The 14584-nt window shown below is 38.6% G+C and overlaps 1 protein-coding gene across 3 annotated transcripts; it reads right to left on the reverse strand.

The window, feature by feature from the left end:
- Positions 1–4348: 4348 nt before the first annotated feature.
- LOC139461771 (uncharacterized) lies at positions 4349–14532 on the reverse strand. Of its 3 annotated transcripts, none has more exons than XM_071243230.1 (6): positions 14397–14532; positions 11408–11541; positions 9338–9451; positions 7198–7377; positions 6559–6707; positions 4349–6142 (listed from the first exon to the last, which is right to left on the reverse strand). In XM_071243230.1, exons 2-6 carry the CDS (start codon positions 11510–11512, stop codon positions 6040–6042), a joined length of 651 nt encoding a protein of 216 aa, XP_071099331.1. In that variant the 5' UTR covers positions 11513–11541; positions 14397–14532; the 3' UTR covers positions 4349–6039. The 3 variants fall into 3 exon arrangements, with proteins under 3 accessions (XP_071099331.1, XP_071099330.1, XP_071099332.1); XM_071243229.1 differs by having other exon boundaries at positions 6532–6707; XM_071243231.1 differs by having other exon boundaries at positions 6053–6142; positions 6524–6707.
- Positions 14533–14584: the final 52 nt, after the last annotated feature.

Consider the following 14584-nt stretch of genomic DNA (forward strand, 5'->3'; position numbering starts at 1 on the left):
ATGTAATGAACAAATGCCAAAAACTGTCAGAGTAACAAAATTCAACATTCACAGCAACGTCTTAGATCCTGCTGCTGCTGCCTGGTGAGAAAGTGGTTTGATCATTATGTATTGGACTTTGGTGTGAAGACCTCACCTTTTTCCTGAAGAGTTCATCTGTTGTTCACCCTCTCAATATACACTACTCAAAATAAAGTTACGGTTCACCCCATTCTTTTGTATTACAATAGTTAATCTGTCCTGCCTTGTGCATTCACACATGCACAATATGCTTCAATACATGGCTTCAGCTGTATGCATAAACATTGCCTGTGTACACAAACTGCTATTTGTTGGCACTCAATATGGTCTTGGTCATGTAGCACTTATAAAAACAATCTTGCATCTAAAAGCAATACGGTGAATTCTGCATTAATGGGCAAGATGCAGCGGAGTACTTGTCACCTTAATGAGAGAACCTGAGAATAACCCTAACTTGAATCCTTTTGGTAATGAACCTCCACCTTGTAATGAATATCTATGGGTGTCTCCTGAATATTTCTCATTTTGGTCAAAGACATGGCAATATAAATTATACTTCTCAATTCTTCATTTCTTACACACAATATATAATCAGGACAAAGGATGTCAATCTTCCTTGCAATTTTGGGGCATTTTATTTTCAGTGCTGAACAACAGTGTATACACTGTTGACTATACAAATAAAAAAAAGTTAAGGACCATCCAATTGTTTCATATTACTTTGCCATGACAGATTAACTTTAACTTCTTTGAGAGGCATTTAGAAGTTGGGAGTACTAAGTAAGGATAAGATTTATGGATGAACAACTTCTTTATTACAATTAGGAACGATGTTTCGGTGTAGTGATGATGTCGATAACGAGCCTACACTGAAACGTCGCTCCTAATTGTAATAAAGAAGTTGTTCATCCATAAATCTTATCCTTACTTAAATTAACTTCAGGAGTATGAAAGAATTGGGTGGCCCTTAACTTTTCCTTTAGAAGCATATTCCGCTTGATTGTGAAAGTAGGATTTATTCTACAAAGAAACTGAACTATTTCTTTGTATACAACAATTATCTGTACAGTAAGCAACTGTAAAAAGTGATACAAAACATGCAAAACAGTATTAATTGTGACAGTAATAGTAATGTCAACAAGATCTGGACGTCTTCCCCTGAAACACATTTTAGTCTAAAACTCAAAGATCGAAACAATTTTTTGTAATAATACATACAACCTTTCAAGACTATAACCTTCTTGAAAAACTCCATCAAGGAATGAAAGCATGCCCATGCTGCTTGTTTGCATAGACCATCAGCTCTGCTGATTTATTGCATATAACATTATATGAGATACTGTGATACTTCAGCATCCTTGTGATTGTATACCAATATCTAAACCATGGCATGCATATCTATCAGTTTGTTTGATGTTAGAACCAAATCAACGATTAAGGAAACCAAAATAATCTCCATTAAAGTTCAGATTACTGATTTTCAGTTTGTAAAGACATCAATCTGGAAATGATTGGACATTGAAAAACATGAGGGAAAGATTCACTTCATCAATAGATGTTATCTCACAATTTGTCTTGAAAAACAAAATATTCTTAAAAAACATCTGCAAGATGTCTTATCCAAACTTCCACACATGACCAGAAAATCCATTGTAAACCTTTAAATAAAATATTTTTTATTAAATAACCCTCTGGTTTACAGCTTTTTATCATCCAAAACTGGCTCCCACAGGAGATATGGCTGGTGAGATCAAGCGATATCTACATAGTAGATATCGCTGCAATGAAATTGCATCACAATGCTTTGCAGACCATTGTGACCTCATTGGTTACCATGACGTCACAATCAAATGACATCACTCATAGCTCTGCTACATTCATGACCAACTCGTGTTATTCAGGGACAAGCCGAAAAGCGACTCGTGCCCATCTCGTGGCCATTTTTGTGACCGGGTTCCGTCTTAGCGCAAACAGGCATACCCAAAAATTGTCAACTCGTTGCGTAATGGTTCACACATATTTCCCCATACATTAAAAATATTTCAGATGCAATTTAAAGCACATCGGGACATGCGGAATTATACAGTATGATTGAACAAATTTAACTGTGTCTTGGGTATATTTTTAGATGCAAGACATATGTAAAATAAAAAATTATTTCTGAGGGATTCTTTGATGAAGAACTTGAAATCATACACGCATTCATCAATAGGGGGACGAGTCTTCTTCCAGGTTACGGAAAGGGGCGAGTGGTGACATAATGCTATTAAGCTGTTAACAGTACATTTAACACTTGAGACACTGCTTATTACTGTCTACAAACTTAAAAAGTTTGAATAATGATGTTGGATGATAAATAAAATCTCACTCTTGTGTCTTCTAACACCTCGACAAGCCTCCGAGTTTTTCCACTTTTATCAACTCATGTTGATATATTTGATATCAAAAGACACTCGGGTGAGATTCTTTATATGTCTCCCTGTTACACACAGCTTCACATCTTACTGGACCGTCTCTGTGGAATGAGTGTCTGCCAGGAGAGTGGAAGGTTGGCAGCGATAGAAACTTACATTTTTAGTCCACAAGTCCTTTAAATGATAACATAGCAAAACCATTAAAAATGGCAATTTTCTACTAGTCATTATGATACCTTAACTGTTGGGCAATTAAGTAGGGACTGTAGGACTAGTGCCAATTTCCATGGCTGGTTGGTGTTTTGATCCACGGATGCACCATACCCAAAGACTTGTACCCAAAGATAGTACTTGTTGTTACCCTGCGTTCGGCATTAAGGGGATAAAAGATGGACTAGTCACCTTGGAGTGGGATATCCTTGTTAAAGTGTGACATGGCATCTCAGTTGGCTAGCACTACAAAAATGTCATGCGTCCGGAAAAGTACAAGCAGACAAACACAGACACACATGTCTCTATACATGTACAATAATCTTGAATGCGACACTAAACCACGTTTCACCTCACATCTTACCTGTACACACGTGTGATAATGATAATCTATATATCAATGACATTTTTTACCAGCACTTGTTCTTATGCAATTTTCGCATCAGGTTATTCAATATCTGAATGGTTATTTTTGTGATCTCTAAAGCCTCTTTAGACCAAAGGCCTTGAGAGTTTGATGTTACCCTATAGATTTAGGCAAATAGCACCATGGCAAGAACATAGAGCAAAATCATGCACAGTAGCAAATTTCATTCTCACCTCATCTTCCAAACAATGGAAGAGACTACAACAGTAATAACAAAACTGTAGATCTCAAACTGAACCGAGTATATCCCCCCTCGCTGTAGAATACAAAAGAAATATGGTACCATAATGAAGAAAAAATTGCTTTGTGACAAAGAAGCGAATCCTTGTGTGTATGTGTGCTATATATAAATTACCATGTGAGAAATCTCACTTAAACCAAAGAAAACCAGCAGAGAACAATCAAACTATTAAATTTGTACCGGTACATGCCTTAAACAGTAAAAGCCACACAAATTATGAACAAGACACAATCCCATAAATTTTGCATCGTTATAAGAACCCTGCACAGTTTAAATGGAGACTGCAACAAACCGTGTTACGCTCTGCATGATTTATTGTGTTCGATTCCATTGTAAATGTGCCGGGTTCTAATTAGGATGCAAACTTTATGTCTTACTAGTAATTTGGGTGGCTATTTCTATTCAAAGTGTACATATTACGTAGTTTGGTAGCTCTCTGTTTATATACTTTAGTAGGCCTGAAACTGGTGTCCATCCTTAATATGGGACTAGTTACATTCTCTATGTTGGGGGAAGAATGATTCATACAGAGAATCTTTCATTGTTTACAGTCTATTGTACTAGTGGCTGAGTTAGTTGAGGGGTCCCTCGCAGTATGGACATGTCTTCACACACAGTATGTGACACAACAGTAAGGCAAGAGAACATGTTTGTGATCAACCAATTGAACAGTAAAAGAAAGACGTCTGATGAAAAACAAAGGTGTGAAATGAAACTACCATATTCGACGTAATAAGCGCCCCGCTCTAATAAGCTCCCCGCTCTAATAAGCGCCCATGGCGATAATTGCTAACATATTGGCTAGTGAACAATCCCAATTAGCATCCCTTCCGATTGTTCAATGTACACAAGACTTATTTATTCGCGTATAATACGCATTCGTGTGTTATATGCACCCTTAATTATGGGCAATTAAATTCTGGAAAAATATATCAGTCGTACATAAACATTTCAGGCTGTCAGCATAAACCATGAAATTTATCTTTCAACTCTGTTTTTTCAAACAAAATAATATTCTAATAAGAGCCCCCTATTTCTAATTTTGAGAGCGCCCTGGGCGCCTATTTCGTCGAAGACGGTATATGTGATCAGGCTAAGCAATGACTGGTAAAGTGATAGCTTTCAGGTTATGAGACAATGATTTCAATAAATATAAGAGGTTCTACAAGTCATAAATATACACAAGAGAACATTACAAACTAATACATGGCAACATTCAGTTCCGCACAATCCATGGTAACCTTTTTCAAGTTGTTTTATATATATCACTAGAAACAGTGAACACAAATATCCAAAATGATAATTCACTTATACCATGTCATTTTTACGATTATGTTCAAGGTAGTATAATTGCCACCACAAATTCCTATTCGTGTACACCTAATGACGATGTTGAAACAATTTGAGACAACTCTTTTGAGACACATTAACAAAATTAGAGGACTCTAAATGGCCCAGGTCTACTCGTTCTAAAAAGTGTAATCAATCTACCACTACCACACTATCAAAGTATAGGAGTCACAACTGTATTAGCAATAACATCAATTTGTGGAACAGGGCCCTCAAAATAATCTTTGAGTACAGTTATATGCATATATAGTTGTACAACAAAATAATTTAAATCTGTACCTCACAAAACAATCATACAATTGCACACACATATTCTGTTCTCTCTGAAGCATCTATGATTATGTCAACAAGTAAGGCACTAACATTGATATTAAAGCCATAACACTGTACACGGTCACACATTAGCTAACAATAGCAAAAGTGCAGGTCACATTCATGACCCACTGGTTAGTGGAATATCTAAAATAAAGGATTTGTTCATTTTTTAAATGGTACAAAACTGCTGCATGGAGATTCAAAGTCCCTAGAATAAAGAAATGGTATACCAATAATTTATATACCAGGTCATTTAAAAAAATACAAATGACTTTCTTAAAGAAACATGAATTATGTGAAGGAATCAAGAACAAATGGTATACACTCGTTCAATTAACCACCTGTATAATATGTCCAAGTAAATTTACCTTGCTCAAACCTAAAGTTATTTCAGTGTGAGATTCTACAACAACATATTTAACTCTTGCCTATCATCATTCACTATGTGACAGTTTCAGTTGTGTAGGATCTTCAAAGTCAAATGATTACAAGTATCTGTCACAGACTAATACAACAGTAAAACCAGCTCTTATATGATGAAAACAACTGTGCTTTTAACTGTGATTCATTACGTATCAACACTCTCTTTGGAAAATATACAACACTGACTTGACTCAGTTAAAAGAAATCAAATATCGAAAACATCTTAAACCAATATGCTCTCAAAAGTCACAATACTAGTCTCTGAAGTAAATGCTGTTACATTGATTGATGCAGCACTTTATCACAGAGAGGCCAGACCTTATTTTCCTGGTTACTGACATTTAAATAAGAGGTTGCACCTCTTTACTCATTAGTAATTTTAGTAATCTTAGTAATCTTTGCAATCTTAAAGCTATCAGCTTAGGACAGAGTCCCAACCCCTACTCCAAAACAACCTGACTTGTTAAACCTATTTATTATATCTTTTTGTGACCCACAAGCTGGAATATTGCTGTAGAACAAGTGAAAATAGTGGTCTGGCCTAAAAATGCATTTGGTGGACTGCCTTGAGTGAGACACACAAAGACTGGTGTCAGGATGTGACTTTGAAGGTACAATAGGTGACTAGGGAGGTGTTTTCAGTAGTAGTCGGACACATAGGGCCTCATGTCCATCAATCCTTCCCAAGACTGCTTGCAGTAGCACCGGATTCTCCCTGATGCTGGGTATCGTTCTCCACCTCTATACAAAATAGGAATAGGTTTTTAGTCTTATTGCCGGTTTACCTCAAACTGCATGCTGTATCTACATTTAGCTAGCAGGAAAGATATGAAAATATTCAGTTGTAAAAGAATTAATTGTATTTTACGACATTTATGGGAATCTTCTGAATGTTTCAACAACTGAGCATGGAATTATATTAGATACAAAACAAGATTACAAACTTTTCAACAAAATTCAATGGAGTTTTATCCAGGATACTCATTTTACAATAACCACAAAGAACTATCAATAATGCGTTATTAGATTTATCAAAATACTGTTGATTATTTGTAGAGCTATCCTTGGGTAAAACTCGGACAAGAAAACAGAAAGACAAGCATGTAGTTACGTGACACTCACTAACTTACAAACACGAGTCTCCACAAAATGCTAACCCATATTGCTGCAGATTTGGCACAAAGTCAGAGTCCATGTTGCTGTACATTGACTGTGTTTCTGTGTCCAACTGTGCGTTAGAGTATGTCTCATCACAAAGGTCCATAACCATTGTGTTGTGAGATTGGGGATCCTCTTGCTGTTGCTGCTGCAAGAGGGAGGGAAGAGGCATGAAACATTAGGATTAATGTAAAGCTTTGATCAATTTAATACAAAAACACAGCCTTAACTTCAACTTCAAGCAACTACAAGGAAGTGATTGAATGTTAGTTAAGAGTGAGTCACAGTATTCTAAACACATTATGGATGCCTGTATAAAATCAAGTCTGGATCAGGCAAAACGGACTGAAAACATGAGAAACAATATGTTCCATCAAAGACACAATCATGTTCAATCTGCCAAATCACAGAGCACTAGACACAGTTGTTTTCACTCTTTTTATAAGCATGACAATGGGTTACCAATTCTACCTTGGGATCCCAAAAGGGACCTATACAATCACTGTAACCAAATTTCAAAGACTTTTCATGCATGTTAACTACCACACCCAAAAGCATGTTTCATCGAAGCTCCATAAACATAAGCACAGGCTGATGACAGGTAGAGCTAACAATTTTGATCATTCAATTATATTTACCGGCTGTATCTCTTGGTTGAACGCCTGCTGCATCTGTTGTGACTGAAGATGTTGCTGTTGTTGCTGCATATACTGCTGTTGTTGCTGTTGCTGCTCTTGTATTTGCTGCTGAAGTTGGGCATGCTGTAGTTGATGTATTTGGTCCTGAGTCATGGTTGCACAATCAACAGGTGCCGTATCCTGAAGAACAACATAGTCATATCATGTATGCTGCTACTGCTGCTACTACTACTACTAGTACCAATGATGATGATGATGATGATGATAACAAGTATTATTTTCTTAAATTTCTCAGGTATGTTATCAGGACTCATATTCAATGCAGTAGTGGGGTCCTGATGTTTTACCTTACAGAAACTCCCAAAGGAGTGCCACTTGTTGTCGTAAATATCCCTAGTAGACGCAAGTATGTGAGCCAAATGTATAGTTGTCACTGCTTCTTGCCAGATAACCCTTGGCGCCTAAGGCCCTAAACGCCCAAGTCCCACCTGGTAGCTCGGGAGGGGGGGGGGGGGTCATCTGTGGTTATGTCTTTGAGATCCATGAACCAGCCCCTGACTGGCCACCAAGACGCAATCAAAGTCGGAGCGAGGCTCTTGGTTGCCCTGAACTTCTGCATCACCTTGGGAAGAAGTACTGGTGGCAGAAAATCATTTGCTCATAGTCCTTCTCAAGTGATGCTCAATGCGCCCACCCACCATGCCTGTGGGATCGGGGTGACATAAGTTGAGATCTGGAGGTTCTGGCAAGTAGCGAAGAGGTCGATGTTGGGATGACCAAGGTGCTGACATAAGAGAGGAAACACCTTGGGAAAGCGCTTCCCTTCCTGACCTAGATAGAGAGCGTCTGCCAGAACATTCCTACATCCGGGAATGTGCTGAACAAAAAAACGGAGGCCCTGCTGATCTACCAGATGGAAGAACTGTAACGTCTGTCAAAGGCGGGAGTGAGAGTGTGTCATCCCCTGATTGCATAGACATCAAAACTACTGTGATGTTGTTGGTGGAAATATTCTTATGTAAGGCTTCAATGACTGTTGGATCGGACCCAGGTGAAGGCGACTTCAGCTCATCAAATCCTGGGCTGACCTGAGCAGCCCCATGAGCACCTGTCACTGATCACTGACAAAGTGTAGCGGCTGTTGAAGAGTGGGTAGCAGATTTAGATAAGGCTGTCTACGAGACTGTCAAGTTGAAAAGTCAACTTCAGGAGGGTTTCTGATCATGTCGGGCCTTGATTATACATGGAAAGTTGTGCTCGTCTGCGTACCAATGCCAGATCCCATGAAGACTAAATAAATGCGCTCCCCTACTGAACGCCAAGGCATCGACTTAACTGTCGTGGGAAGTCAAAGTTGTATCGAGTAGACAAAGCTGAATATAAAAAATTTTGGTCTGAAAGATTGTAATGTACATTGAATAAACGTTCCTTTCGTTACATCGAGGTGGCGATGAAGGAAGGTGCCCCCGCGTTACTCCCCGCGTAGTCATCGGATGTCAACGTAACAGTTTTGGGAAGAATATAAAACTCTTTGGTATGAAGGATCGTACCTAAGAAGTAAGGTGATAGATTCCATCCCCTTGGCACTGTTTAAGCGCTCCCGTTCTTATGAGGTGATGCTATAGGGCGGTGTCTCATTACTCGACATGTAGGTATTGTAGATCTACTGAAGTTGGTAACTCGGTCACATTGACCTAAGTTACAGGCATCTGATCGAGGGGTTGCAACATTAAGTTCAAGTAAGCATGAGGGCAGTTGACCTATTTTCCGGTCAGTTTACAGTCAGAGTGTTCTTGACAGGTGACATTTAAATCACCCTTAGCAGTAGCCAAAATCCCGCATTTAGCCGGAGATGGGGGTCAAGCTCCACACATGGACAATCCCTTGTGAACTGTGTGGTAGACAGACAAGTGGAGTTCTGTTCAAAGCTTTTTTCATAGCTAATCAAGCGGGTGTATGTTGTTTTGTACGGCAATTAGTTTCATCACAATACAGCCAGAAAATAATTGAGTTTGGACCTGGCAAACTAGTGCTTGACAGCATGAGGAATGACCCTTCCTGTCCAGATACAAAGACACAATTAAACAGGACACATTTCGTTTCCGACAATTACCGGTAGAATTAAAAACCTGTACTTTACCTGCTGAGGAGCGTCTGTGGGCAGGATGGAGTTGTGATTGATCTCCAACATTTCATTCATGGCATCTCCACATTCTGTAGGTTCAGGACATTGCCTCTTTGAAGACGCCTCCATCTGAAGCAATAGATCCAAATACTCATTGTGTAAGAGTTACCTTCATACACATAAATAACACAGCCTCTTATCAACCTGATCATGTTGATTTTTTTTATTACATGATCTGTTGTTAAATCAAATATATTCCTTTAACCTAGGCCCTTTGGCAGGATATGGGTTTTAATAGGGAGTTTATACAAGTTTTATATATTCCCTGAGTTAAGTACAATAAACTATGTTTATAACGAACACGCTTATAACGAACTGACAGATATAACAAATTCATTTTTTGGTCCCAGCCATTTCTTGTATATACATGTATGCTGTAAATATGCTTATAACCAACTACGGTTATAACCAACTAAAATTAGTGATCCCTTTGGGTTCGTTAAAACATTAGTTTACTGTACGTTAATATATACCCAAATAATCACAGGTTCTGTCAACACAAATTAGATCACAGCAGCTCAGCTACCATAAAGAGCTGGCCAGCGGCACAGTCATGTGTGGCTCGGCTGTCTGCAATACTGTACAAGTTAGAGAATGGTCCGTTGGCCACTCAAGCATGGCATTGGTGATGAGGTATAGGATACTGCAAGCTGACCAAACATGCGGCATGTGACAGTGATTCGCCTCAGGATTAAATGACTAACGCCTCCGAAATGCTGCATGACCATTGTATCATATTAAAATCAAAAATAAAGGTGTTGTGGACACAAAAATGGATTTGATGATAGAAGACAAACAGATAGCACAGCATTAGAAATTGGCACTAGTCCTTCTAGCCCTTGCCAAACTGCCCAAGAGTAAGGGTATAAGGACTGGTAGAAATTTGCCATTATTTACGGTTTTGCTTTATATAAAAGGACTAGTGGACTTAAACAGTTTCTATCGCTGTAGCACAATCTAATGCGCCAGCCAAAGTAGTACACATTCTGTGTGGTTAGTGTTTGATTGTTCGTTTCTTTGTTGTATTACCCTGCAGGATGTAACATTCCAGCCATAGCATGGCAGCCTGTAATTGTAAACAGTCATTTGGTTGGTTTGTTGTTTAATGCCGCACTCAGCAATATTCCAGCTATATGACGGTGGTCTGTAAATAATCAAGACTGGACATAACAATCCAGTGATTGATATCATGAGCATCAATCCACGCAATTGAGATCGATGACATGCATAGCGTTAGAAACTGGCACTAGTCCTATACATGCTATAGCCCTTGCCGATCCCATTAGTCGCCTCTTACGACAAGCATAGTCGCCTTTTACGGCAAGCATGGGTTGCTGAAGACCTATTCTACCCAGGATCTTCACAGGTCAAACAGTCAAGTGATACCTTTGGGAGTATGATCACACAATCAGCAACGTCACAAAGTCAGTAGGACTCCAGATTGTTGTTTTAGCCATTGAGTACTGTTTAGCATGTTTAGTATTGAGTACTCACGTTATCATTTATATTGGGTATTGATAGTTTTCTTTGTGCAATGTGTCACATAAACTCACAACAGTGATATAGAAATCTAAATAACAATAAGCGAGATGTAGGCTTTATTAACTACAGTAGATTTCATGTACATGTGATGCCTGCACTCAATCAGTAAATAAAGATCTGTAAAGACATACAAGTGTCCAAGTTGAACAGGATCCATTAGCTTCTTACGCAGAGTGCTGTTATACTATTAGGTTGTTCTTTCCTATTCACGTTTAGTAGTTACTATAGTTATCTCTAATGGGATGGCTTGTGCAAGATGACTTGTATTTAACTGATAACAGGACCAATAAAGAGAATCCTTTATTTCAAATTATTGTATAGGATGCAATGTAAAAATACAATGAAAAAATACATCTGAAACTAAGAAAATAAGAGCTTAAAAAAATCCCAGTTTTAAACAATATAGCAGTTTTTTCCGAAATTGGCTTCCAAGGTCACTTAGTTTAGAATCCTAGACAAATCCCCGATTTCATGAAATATTACCTGCACTTCTCTGTCCCCAGCCTCTGTCCACTCATGTTTACGTTTATTGCCAAAAACTTGAAACACTTGTGCACGATTGGACCAGCCGAAGTCTGACGCTGGCATTGTTCTGGGATAAGCAATCACAACCAATTCTGAAAGAGCAAAAATACATCTCAACACTTCAAACACAGATCAGATACAACTGTTAATATCATACCATACTCTGGCAATATTCCAGAGACCATGATCATCCCCAAGTGAGAGATATGAAAAGGAAAACCAACCAAGATGAAACACAAATCAGACACCACATGACAAGTGAAGATACAGGCATACCATACACATGTAGTTGCATTTCTTCTTGTAATATTTGCAGGCTCCTTACCATCCCATTTCAAAACAGTGGGGCAGTGAAAAGGATTCAAACCTGCGCTGGAATAATCCATTGGATTTCACCTTGACCTGGCCACAAGAAATCACCTAGATAAGTACTGCCCCTTTCCACATTGGATGCAGCTCCTTACGTTTACCCACTACTGTACCTGAATTGAGGACCAACTTCTCGATAATGTTTCACAATACATTTAATATTTCTATAGTATCGACCTAGGCTATTTTTGTTTTTGCATGTTAATTATTGAAAAAATAAATATCAATAGAAAGGAATGCAAAGTATTTGCAACAAGCTGTTCATGTACATAATGTAATATTTAGTCACATGTACAGTTTAAACTATTGTCCGGAAAGCGTACCCTATATTCAAGTAGCCATATTGATATTTTGTCGCATCACCTACAACTACTGGTATGAAACAGAATTTAGGTTTTGACTGACTCATCAGCAACAATGCAGTTTACCGGGCGCAGCCTGAGCTCTACCATCCAGTCAATTACCGCGCTATAGTGCTACTGCTGTCTCGCTATACCGTTACCGTGCCTCACGCTCCGGTGACTCTCGCTTCACGATCCAATACCCGTTTTCGGTCTTAGGGAAACTTACACTTCTTTACATTCCAACACCCCATTTTAGTCTCAGGGAAACTTACACGTCTTTACTATCCAACTCCCCTTTTTGATCCCTAGGGTTAGCTTGCTTTGGGCAAGGGTTAGCCATAATTTCTTACCTTTTCAAGCGTTAATCCTGTTAATCCGATTTGTTGGTCATGTTGACATAAACAATGGCGGGTGTGGTTTCAAGAAAAGATGAATGGGAGTGTGGACAGTGACGTCAAACTCATGCGCAATCCATTGTTTTCTGAATTACTCATGCTTGTTAATGGGGTGCTAATGACCCGTCAACCGCGCACTGATTACATGTGATAGCGCTCATGCTCCAGTGGTAGAGCTTCGGCTAATTAACGCATTAATTAGCCAAGCCAGTGAGCCAGTGAAGCGCGTTCGAGCCCCCACAGTGCTAATTGGATCTGAAAAGGTGCGCCCGGCAAAGTGTACTACTCCCAACTCATCCCTCAATATATCAACAACGCAATCTTAACTGTTCGAATAAGGGTACGTCAGGATATTGCATGCAATCTTGCGGTATTGCGGTACTTGTCATGTATGCTAAACGGAACAAAATGTACTCACTAACCTTTATGATTATTCATGTTCTCTATATCAGATATCATTTATTTTATCAAACAATGCACTGATAAAAGTTCATTATTTAAATTAGTAGCGCCGAGTAAAAGCCGGGCCTCGCGCTGTTTGACAAGGGAGAGAACTCCATCGTATTGCGGTACAGAGAAAAGTTGTGAATGGAGGTCCGACTTGGACAAAAAGAGGACATAATTCTACCAACCACTTGTATGATCATGCCAGACATCAGTGATTTGTCCAGACAAGTGCAAAGACAGCACAAGTAAAATTCTAAATGTGTTATCAGCAATAGGTATGCAATGCATATTTACCGAAAAGTAAGAGAATAATATTTTTTTAAGACAACAACAAAATATCAGAAATGATATTCTAAGATAGTCTGAAAAAAAATTGGATGACAATAATATGTCAGAAAATGGAAAAATGTTAAAAGTCAACAATAAATATATAAAAAGCACTCCAAGTATGCCCAAAGTATGTATTTATCTTTTGGCTACTAGTGAAGAACGTATTTCTAAGTTTGGCATTATGGCCCTTATGATCTCTGGACACAGAGCAGGAAAAAATGTGGGAACTACGTAACTTCCGTTACCTTAGTCGCCGTGAATATGCAGATGATCTACCTAGTTCAGGTCAATAGAGAAAGTTTACTTGGGGAACTGTGGGTTATATCATTGGCCATTGATAGATGGGGGTAAGGCAATATTAAAGATTATACCAGGAGTAAGTATCAACACATTAACAACTCCTTACTTACAGCAGATGGAACATTCCGAGGAAATTGAACTTGTTTACGAAGTAAGCACTTCCTGGTTACTGATTTGCATTAATAGAGAGCTGCTAAGAGGCGTGTCCCGCATGAACTATCGGAAATCACAAATGCCGCGAAATGATGAATGCTGCGGTACCACAGGGTCCGAGTATACCATAATTAATATCAACTAAATCCCATTCAACATGCTTATTTGGTGCGAAAACCGTGAAAATAACCAAAATCTTATAACTGCATTACACTCTTTATTTCCATTTCATACAGGTATTACTTGTGGATTTGGATTTTCAAACTGACATTCTAGACATGTAAGATAGACCTGCCTGTATTAAATGAATAATAATTAACTCCCATTTGTGATGGTGGTGTGTGACCAGCATCCGACCCGTTTATCAGCTGCCACTTTAAAAAGGATTAGACCTACCTTAGAATCCTGTGCTCAGACGCACAAACCGTACATTTATTTCTTCTGGAAGAGTAACTTAACTAAAACATATTGTCAAGTTCGCTGACGATAGATATTTCTGCTTTGTTGACAACATTTCTGGGCTAAGTCTCGTCTGTATTTGAAAAACAGAGCAGACGTCAATATAAACATGTCATGTCGTTCCAATTACGCAGTTACATTCCCAATTACCTTAATTAAAGAAGCTGTCTTTCAATGTCACAACCAATGTATCTTCTTTTATCCAGCAAATACAATGCGGAACTTGTCAAGCAACATAAACAGTCAAGACACTCAAACCATGCACGCCGGTCGCTTTGTTTGCCGCTTTCCGGTATCGTACAATATTCGAGTCATTCCGCCGAAGAAATGTTAGATAC

Source organism: Haliotis cracherodii, unplaced genomic scaffold (genome assembly GCF_022045235.1).
Source record: "Haliotis cracherodii isolate W230 unplaced genomic scaffold, xgHalCrac1.p SCAF_15, whole genome shotgun sequence".
In the NCBI taxonomy this organism is placed as follows: Eukaryota; Metazoa; Mollusca; class Gastropoda; order Lepetellida; family Haliotidae; genus Haliotis; species Haliotis cracherodii.

What these genes read in the sequence shown, in the direction of transcription:
- LOC139461771 (XM_071243229.1), bottom strand. Translation starts at nt 11,512, where the DNA reads ATGCCAGCGTCAGACTTCGGCTGGTCCAATCGTGCACAAGTGTTTCAA. An exon ending in CTGGGGACAGAGAAGTGCAG is followed by an intron (nt 9,452 to 11,407) that starts GTAATATTTCAT and finishes CTATTGCTTCAG; the next exon opens with ATGGAGGCGTCTTCAAAGAG. An exon ending in TTTTGTGGAGACTCGTGTTT is followed by an intron (nt 6,143 to 6,531) that starts GTAAGTTAGTGA and finishes TATTTTGTATAG; the next exon opens with AGGTGGAGAACGATACCCAG.